At 37.1% G+C, this 9,579-nt stretch overlaps 1 protein-coding gene across 1 annotated transcript in view; it reads left to right on the plus strand.

The window, feature by feature from the left end:
• The window catches only part of TMEM156 (transmembrane protein 156), a gene marked incomplete at its 3' end in the record, with an annotated part of 20,437 nt that overhangs the window by 9,909 nt on the left and 949 nt on the right, over positions 1–9,579 (plus strand). The window contains exons 2-4 of the mRNA XM_008587531.1: positions 1,711–1,980; positions 5,473–5,733; positions 8,728–8,847. Coding sequence (XP_008585753.1) covers positions 1,711–1,980; positions 5,473–5,733; positions 8,728–8,847 — 651 coding nt within the window. The remainder of the gene's footprint in view (positions 1–1,710; positions 1,981–5,472; positions 5,734–8,727; positions 8,848–9,579) is intronic.

Consider the following 9,579-nt stretch of genomic DNA (forward strand, 5'->3'; position numbering starts at 1 on the left):
AGACTGGGAATTTCTGAAAAATAAGTTACCTATTCCTTAGATGATCATTACTGCCAAATAGGGATTCCCAATTTTTACATAGTGATCTTTGATTATTTGTGTGAATTAAATCACAGATAATCCTATTGTAAATGAAGGATGAATTTCTAAATTTTGCTTTGGAATATGGGTTTGCATTTTAAACAATATTCATCTGTACAAATTTCAACAGTGTTTTCATATGTTGTATACCACTTCATGCTGCTATAACCCCATGAGGTTAGCAGGATCCAAAATTATCATCCCTATTTTGCTGATTAGAAAATTAGACTTATGGGCCGGCCCGGTGGCGCACTGGAGAGTGCGCCACTTGGGAGTGTGGCGGCGCTCCCGCCGAGGGTTCAGATCCCATGTGGAGACCAGTTCCTGCTCACTGGCTGAGCACGGTGTGGGCGCAACACCGAGGGTTGCGATCCCGTTGCTGGTCCCCAGTACGGGCGCGACACTGAGGGTTGCGATCCCGTTACCGGTCAGTAGAAAAGACAAAAAGGAAAAAAAAAAAAAAGAAAATTAGACTTATGGAGATTAAGCAAATTGTCCAAGTGTCTCGGCTAATGACATATATAGAATTAGAGTCTTTGTCTTCTCTTTCTGAACTCACTGTTTTTTCTTTTATTTTATTTTAGGTTTTTAAAAAATTTATCAATATACAATGTAGTTGATTTTCTTGTCCCTTTATCAGTTAGTCTTATTTCTACTATACTGTCATTTCCATATCTGATAGTTGTCTTCAGGCAAAAATAAAAATTATGATGTCAACTTGTTAAATTTCATCTTTGGAGATTCTGATAGGCTGAATAAATGGTCACCCAAAGATATCGGGTGCTAATCCTTGAACCTGGGAACATTACCTTATAAGGAAAAAAAGGTCTTTATAGATGTAATTAAATTAAGGATCTTGAAATGAGGAGATTATGCTGGTGAGCTCTAAATCCAATTACAAATGCCCCTATAAGAGAGGAGCAGAGGGAGATTTGACACAGACAGAAGAGTAGAAAACAGAGACACACAGGAGAACGCAATATGACCAAAAAGACCCATCATTGGGTTCATGCAGCTGTTAAGTCCAGGAACGCCAGCAGCCACTAGAATTTGGAAAAGGGACAAGGAACATGTTCTTTCCTAGAGCCTTCGGAAGGAGCACTATCTTGTGGACATTTTGTTTTCGGATTATTGAAATTGATGTTGAACATCTGGCCTCTAGAACTGCGAGAGAATGAATTTCTTGTTTTAAACTGCCAAGGTCGCGGTAATTTGTTACATCAGCCCTAGAGAACTAACACAGAGATATTGTTCGAGTAGCCCCTGTTCAACTCCATGCAATTGATTTGAGTCTCTATTTTGGAACAGATGAATTCAGAAGAACCTAAGGTTTGTTCATTAAAATTTTCCTGGAATAGAGAATGGTTAAAATGCTAGGGTTTCCAAGCGCTTCTGTCCAAGGACATCTGTTCTCTGAAAATTAATAGGGAATGTTGACAAGTTTAAAAAAGAAATGTTTAAGTGGAGTAGATATTGTTAATTTATTTAAAAGGAAGTCTTGTCACTGATAAGCTGAAATATACTGAATTTGCCAAAGAAAATCTTATTGTGTATTTGTTTGAATACCTGAAACTCAAAATTTCACAGTAAAGAAAGTTTTTTTTGTTTTTTGTTTTTTTCTTTTAACAGGAAGAATGTTGGAGCTATCATGTCTGGAAGTGTGCTTACAATCTAATTTTACCTATTCACTCTCCTCCTTAAATTTTTCTGTTGTGACTTCTCTGCAACCAATAACGGAAACTCATATGATTATGGGAATCATTCTAAATCACTCCAATTTTCAAAACTTGACGAGAATTTGCCAGGGCATCACAGATGAACTTAAAATTTGCTCCTTTTGTTTGGCTTGTGAGTCCAAAGGAAACATGGATTTTATTTCTCAGGAGCAAATATCAAAAGGTAAACACAAAATGAAAGTGAGAATAAAATTTATCAAGTATAAATGAATTTATTCTGTTAAAATAGTATTAATAATTTATTGCATTTTTAAGTCCAGTGGCATTGGAGCACTCAGTTGTGTGGCTCTTGATGAATAACTTAGTGGGCTTTGGGATATAACTCATTTTTGGTTTACTTTGATTTATCGAAAACAAAACATCTTTTCTTAAAATACATTAAATGTCACTGTAATTTGCATACATTTGATGGTTAAAAAATTATTTAGCAAGCTGTCTTCAATGGTAGTGAATTTAAAGAAAAATTTCTAAGTAGTTTCTCATAGTAAAATCAAACTTTGACTACCTAAGGAGTAAGGAATCCTTGATGCATTTGTATCTACTCCTGCCTAATGTTTATCCATATATATCATTGTCATTTTACTTGTCTGCTCTTGAGGGCATGGCCTTTGTCTTAGTTTACTACAGTATCTCCAGTTTTTAGCATAATGCCTGACATAATACATATCAGGCACTCAATAAATATTTGTTGTATGAATGAATGAACAAATAAAAGAATAACTAGGTATTATCTGCAGTGCCTAACTGAACCTTGCACCTAGTATGATATCAATATATATTACTTAAGTAAATTGAATCGAATTGGGTCATTTAGAAATTAAATAATTCATTTAGTCATAAAATATGCCAGTAGCCTCAAGCCCAAGCTTCAAATTTATTGCTTATACCTATGCAGCGAGATTGCCTCCTGTATCACTAGATATTGGCATTTTCCCCATTCTTCCAGAATGGGAACAAGATTTCTTGGCGTTGTTTTGGACGAAGTTCTTACTCAAGTAATGCTCTAACTATTACAGGGTTTGGGGTTGAATTCACCAGAAAGCAAATGGGGAAATGCCTCTATAATGACAGAGAACTAGGAAGTATTTTAAGATTGGTAGCCCAGGAGGAGGGGAAGAGAGAGGAAAGAAAAGGAGGAATTGGTAAAGGGACATGGAAATCAATTTTATTGTATATTGATAAATTGAAATAAAAAATATATAATATAGGCAAAAAAAAAAAAGATTGGTAGCCCACAGATGTGACATCTCTGCCTCCTTGAAAAGTGAAAACTGTGTTGACCAGGCAAAAAATAAAGATTGGTAGCCCACAGATGTGACATCTCTGCCTCCTTGAAAAGTGAAAACTGTGTTGACAAGTTGTCCCAGTTGCTATGGCTGTGTAAAAAGTCACCCCCAAACTCAGTGACTTAAAGCAATAGTAATCACTTTATTATTATTCTTTTTTGAGGGACAGAAATTCAGAATGGGCATAGCTGGGCATTTCTGGCGTGGGGTGTTCCATACTGTTGGAATCAGACAGTGACTGTAGCTAACACAGAGGGGGGCTGGACAGCTAGAGGCAGGTGGGCATCTCTCTCTTCATGTAGTCTCAGAGTTTTTCTATGTGGTCTTTTACTATTATTAGTAGTAGTATTGTAAGAAACTTAACATGAGATTTACCCTGATAGCAAATTTTACATGTACAATACATTATTGTTAGCCATAGACACTATGTTGTTCAGCAGATCTCTAGAACTTATTTATTTTGTATAACTGAAACTTTATACCTGCTATACGATAATTCCCTGTTTCCCTCTCTCCCCAGCCCCTGGCAAGCACCATTCTTTTCTCTGTTTCTAATAGTTTGACTATTTTAGATACCTAAGATAAGTGGAATCATCCAGTATTTGTTCTTCTCTTACTGGTTTATTTCACTTAGCATAATGTCCTCCAGATTCATCCATGTTGTTGCATATGTCAGAATTTCCTTCTTTTTAAAGGCTGAATAATATTCTGGTGTGTGTGTGTGTACACATACACTACATTTAAAAAATCCATTCATCTTTCAATGGACATGTGAGTTGTTTCCATATTTTGGCTATTGTGAGTAATGCTGCAATGGATATGCAAGTGCAGGTATCTTTTCCAGATCCTGATTTTAATTCCTGTGGATATATACCAAGAAGTGGGATTGCTGGATCATGTGATAGTTCTATTTTTAATTTTTCAAGGTGCCTCCATACTATTTTCCATAGTGACTGGACCATTTTATATTCCCATCAGCAGTGAGCAAGAGCTCCAATTTCTCCACATTCTTGACATAATTATCTTTTGTTTTATTTTATATTTTGATAATAGCTGTCTTGACAGGTGTGAGATGATATCTCATTGTGGTTTTAATTTGCATTTCCCTGATGATTAGTGATGTTGAGCACCTTTTCACATACCAGTTGGCCATTTGTATGTCTTCTCTGTAGAAATGCCTATTCAAGTCCTTTGCCCATTTTTTAATCAAGTTGTTGTTTTGTGTTGCTATTGAGCTGTAGGAGTTCCTTATATATTTCGGATATTAACTTTTTATCTCATATATAGTTTGCAAATATTTTCTCCCATTCTTTAGGTTGCTTTTTCACTCAGTTGATTGTTTTCTTTATGTGATCTTTCCACTTGGGCTAGTTTGGGCTTCCTCACAGCATGGTGGCCTTAACTTGTTGGACTTTTACATAGTGTTTCAAGGCTACAGTGTTAGTGTTCCAGAGAGTAAGGTGGAAATTGCTCTGACTTTCATGGCTTAGTCATGCAGTGTCACTTCCTCTGCATTTAATTGGTTGTAAGCAAGTCATCCTCCAACCCCAGATTCAAGGGGAAAGGAATGAGACACCACCTATTTATGAGGGAGTGGCCAATTTTAGGATAACACGTGTGCTATGGATTGAATTGTGTTCTCCCGAAATCCATATGTTGAAGTCCTAACCTCTAATCACTCAGAACATGGCATTATTTGGGAATAGGGTCATTGTAGATGTAATTAGTTAAGATAAGGTCATTCGGGTAGGCTCTAATCAATATGACTGGTGTCCTTATAAAAAAGGGAGATTTGGACACAAAGACATGCACATAGGAGAACACCATGTGAAGGTAAAGGCAGAGATCGGGTGATGCTTCTACAAGCCAAAAAATGCCAAATATTGCCAGCAAACTGCCAGAGGCTAAGAGAGAGGCATGGAACAGATTCTTACTCACAACCCTCAGAAGGAACAGACTCTTCCAACTCCTTGATCTCACACTTCTAGACTCTAGAACTGTGAGACAAATTTCTGTCCTTTAAGCCACCCAGTCTATGGTACTTTGTTGCAGCAGCCCTAGAAAATTGGTATAATGTGGGGTGGGAAATAATTGTAATGCTCACTTTGGAAAATGTGGTCTGTCTCACAAGTCATCAGGGAAATGTCTGTAATTGTTTTTGAGGTACTCCAATTCTATTTCAACTCCACTGCCACTTGGCTTTCACAATCTTAAAAAATGTGATCACTTTAATAATTATTTTTAGAGCAGGTAACTTCTTGTTTCTACTTTCTTGTACAGGAATGAGGAAATTTAGTTTTAAATTGTATGTGTTTTCTTATTATGTGTTACTATTTTGCGAATAACCTTTTTAAAAAATCTCTTTCTAGTTCTTATCATGAGAGGATCAATGGAAGTGAAAGTGAATGATTTTCTTTCACCCTGTGAACATCTTAACTTCACTGTAGCTCCTATAGTTGACCACTTGGAGGAATATAACACTATCTGTGATCTAAAAACCCACACTAGAAAGTCAACCACCATGGAGGAAGATCCATCCAAGGAAAAGTCTATAAACCATACTTGGGGAATTGTGGAATACCCGACTAATTGTATACACATATCTTTGCACCAAGAAATGGATGTAAAAAGTAAGTTTTTAAGGAAATTAGAGGGAAGAGGAGAAATCAAATATAGACATGTAAAATTAAGTAAGGGTGGCCACGTTAATTGAAAGTCAAATAGTTGAAGAATTTTGTTGATAAAATAATACGGCCTGAAAGGATGTTAGTCTTTTCATCTGTTTATTTTTCTTTCAAAATGTGCTTTTTATGGAGCCCAACTGTAACCTGAGGCAGAGGAGGTATCTATGGGTCATGATTTGAGGGGTACTAGAAAGACCCTCTGCTCCAGAATAATTTCTGGACATGCCCGTTAATCGTTCTTGAAGTAATACTACCACACTTGGGTGCTAAAGGGTGAGATTTCTTTTCAAATGTAAATATCTGTATGCATTATGATGTACTATTATGTTTGTTTTTTTTTTTTTGAGTTGATTTAATACATCCTCTCCTAGAGCTGAGAACCAGGCCTGGATGAAATGGGATTTTTGATGTAACATTGTGAAGAGAGGTTGAGGTACGGATCAGGCACTTAGGGTCAGCTGATTATGCTGAGGGAAAAATAGGAGGCCAAAAGAGGAATCTTGCATATATCTTAATTCTGTTTAAGGCTGATTAACTTCCTAGTTAAGTTATTTTGAATTATAATTAATCCTTTCTACTAATCAATGTGCCCCCACATTATTCATAAAATCTACTCTTAGAGAACATTTTATGATCTATTAATTTAATGAATGCCTGCTGTATACCAGGCAGTGTGCCAGGATTGGGGACCCGGACTTAGATGAATGTATACCAACCTAGAAGAGGGAGACCACACATAAACAAGCAAGCATATTCCGGTGCTATAAGTGCTTTGATAGAGTAATTTGCTGTGTTTTTAGATAGTCCAGACATATGGAAACCTTTCAGATTGCTTTAGAATGCTTTTCTAAAGTTTTAATTATTTTAAAGGTAATTATTTTAAAAATATTATCCTTACTTTAAAGCAAACACAAATATACAATGTGTGTGTATTTTTAAGGTGAAATATGACGTCAGAGAAATTTGTTGTGTGAGTTAGTTTACCCAGGGCCCTATAGTTTCTGCAATTAGGGATCATTTCAAGGTGTGGGGGATATAGAAGAGGATCTGAGAAGATCTCAACAGAAGGGTCAGTTCCTTCTGGTTTAGGAGTGAGGTTGGAAGGTGAATTCTGGAGAGATTTCATACAGAAGATGACTAGAGCAAAAATCTGAAAGATAAAGAGGTCTAGATTATAAATATTAAAAATGTATTTATTTCAATGTACATTTGTGTATTCATCTAATTGCCTTTTATATTTTTCTAAATATAAAGGAAAAATAAGCACCTTCATAATTATGATTTTTAAGACAATTTATTTTTGTGTTAATGGAAAAAATCCATAAATCCTGGATTCAAAGTGAAATGATAGTTAACAGCTTTTTGGGGGTCCATAATTAAGAAAGATAACAGTGGTGCACAAATATGTACTCTTGTGTTCTGGAAAAAGTATATCCATTTTGTCGTGGGTAGAAAGTTAAAGATTTATTTTTATTCTACTCTGCTGTGCAAAGACAAATTTGATCTCCCTTAAAAGCCTTCTCCATAAGGGGGTGAAAATAAATTTAGCCTAACCTGGTAAATTTACTCTGAAACAATAATTTAAACTGTCCTTTTAGATTTTTTTCAGATTTCTTTCTGTTTCCCCTTGCTCCTGTTCAAGACAGCTGCAGGGATGCAGGGGTAGGTGGGCAGCGTGGGATGTTGGGGGACACACTCTTCTGAGTTTGTGCTGGTGCTTTGGTGGATGCACTGGCTGGTCTGCCCCAATCAAGCACGTTCTGCTATTGCATTGTTGAGTTGGTGAATGCATGGTTCTTTTTTTTCATAGTTTGACCTTGGCTCTTGCTGGCACTGCAAATCTTCTGTGGCTTTTAACCGCATGCTTTTTATTTTGTTGAGTGAAGAATGCAAGTTTGGCAGCTGAATAGCATGGAATAATGTGGAGGAGGCTAAGTGCTGCCATCCGTCAACCTTTGCCCTATCTCTGTTCAGCTTCTTCTCTAAATAAACATTGAATGCCTATTTAGTGTACATCTGGGATCCTGTGAAGGGAATACCCAGATCATGAACCCCATAAAGGCAGTCATCCAAGGGTGTAAATAAGTTATATATTCTGCTAAATTGAATAGGTACTAGCTGTGTTTTGTGTGTGAGGAAGAGGGCACATGGGGGGCTTAGAAAGTCAGTAGATAGTTGTGTCTTGAACAATTCGATGTCACCCTTGTTTAAATCACAGATTCTTTGGTCTGCTAGCCAGTGTGTCTTTATGGGATCAAGAGAGACGGTGCTAAGCTACTGATAGATGGTGACCATCCTTCCCATGTTGCCTCACTGAATGGACAAGTTTATATCTGTATCCATGTTAGGCCAGGGCAATTGTATGTTTAATTAATGCAAGTACTTGATCTGGCCATTGGTGTGCAAGCCACTTAACTGTCTATTACCAAGTGGAAGGAGAGTCTGATTATTCATCTTCCCTGACCATTTACATGCCTCAGTTGAGCCCTTTCTCTTTGCCTGCCTATCCTTTCTTCCCTATCCTTCTGGTACTCACTGCATCTTTGTTGATTTGAGGACATATTTTGGGGCTGCTTGGCCCAGGGCCAAAATTGCTCATTACAAATGGCTCTGATTCTGGGACTCTGCTATGTTGTGGTCTTAACCTAGTGACAGAAATGATAGTGAAACTAATATCAGCATAACCCGTAAATTAAATTAATCCTAGAATTTTGGAACTAATCAGATCCCTTGAAGTTACTGGATCAAGTTTCCCATGTAATACCCTCACTTAATACATCAAGAAAGATTCAAGAGAGCAACTGACCCTGTACAGTTATGGGTATACATTCAGCTTTTCAGTTAAGGGCTGGAAATGTTATAGAACTCAGTTACACTAACTCATTGCCCCTTATCTGTTGCATCATTTAATTGTATTTTTAGAGTATTTTTTCTTTACAGATGTCACTTGTTCCATGAAGATCACTTGGTACATTTTAGTTCTATTAGTTTTTGTATTTTTGATCATCCTCATTATCCACAAAATACTTGAAGGCCACAGGAGAGTGCAGAAATGGCAGAGTAAGTATCGAGAAATAAATCCATCATTTAGGATGATCCATTTAGAGTCAAGGAACTCCTAATTTTATCTATGCGTTTAATTTCCTCTTTAGCTTAATTTACCATTTATTGTGCACCCACTGTGTGTAACTGGTGATTCTGGGCACCCAAGGAATAAAAGCTCAAATAAGACACAGGCCAGCATTTGAGGAGCTTCATGCATCTTTCTCCTACCCAGAGAAGTATGTAGGAGGGGAAGAAAGACTGAGTGAATAGGAAGAAGTTGATGGGCTGGAGGTTGAGCAGGGGCTTAGTGGAAGTGAGGGCGGAGAGAAGTAGAAGAACAGGAAGTGGTAATAAAGAATTTCAGAGTTGGAGATCTTGAGCAGAGTGGCTTGAGGTAGTGAGGGTGAGCCAGAGTCAATCTTTAATAAGTGTGGGAGTGTCAGTAGATTTTTGGCAGGGCAGAGCTAAAAGGCATAATTGGAAGTTAGGACAATAGGGGTGATGTTAAAAATATTTAACAACTAGCATGACACAGGCACCCACCTATTAGGATGGACATTGAATGTAAACTGCTGGCATGGTGCTACTGGTGTGTACCATGCATATGCTGGCTGAATATCAGGCCTGATGGACATTTATAGTATTGAATAGTTAGCCTCTTAAAGACAGTATAAAATGTATCACTGTGAGAATAGTTTTTAAAGACAGATGGACTTATGTTAGAGTCATAGAAGTTTAACAGTATCC

The sequence above is a fragment of the Galeopterus variegatus genome, unplaced genomic scaffold (genome assembly GCF_000696425.1).
Source record: "Galeopterus variegatus unplaced genomic scaffold, G_variegatus-3.0.2 Scaffold4414, whole genome shotgun sequence".
Taxonomy (NCBI): Eukaryota; Metazoa; Chordata; class Mammalia; order Dermoptera; family Cynocephalidae; genus Galeopterus; species Galeopterus variegatus.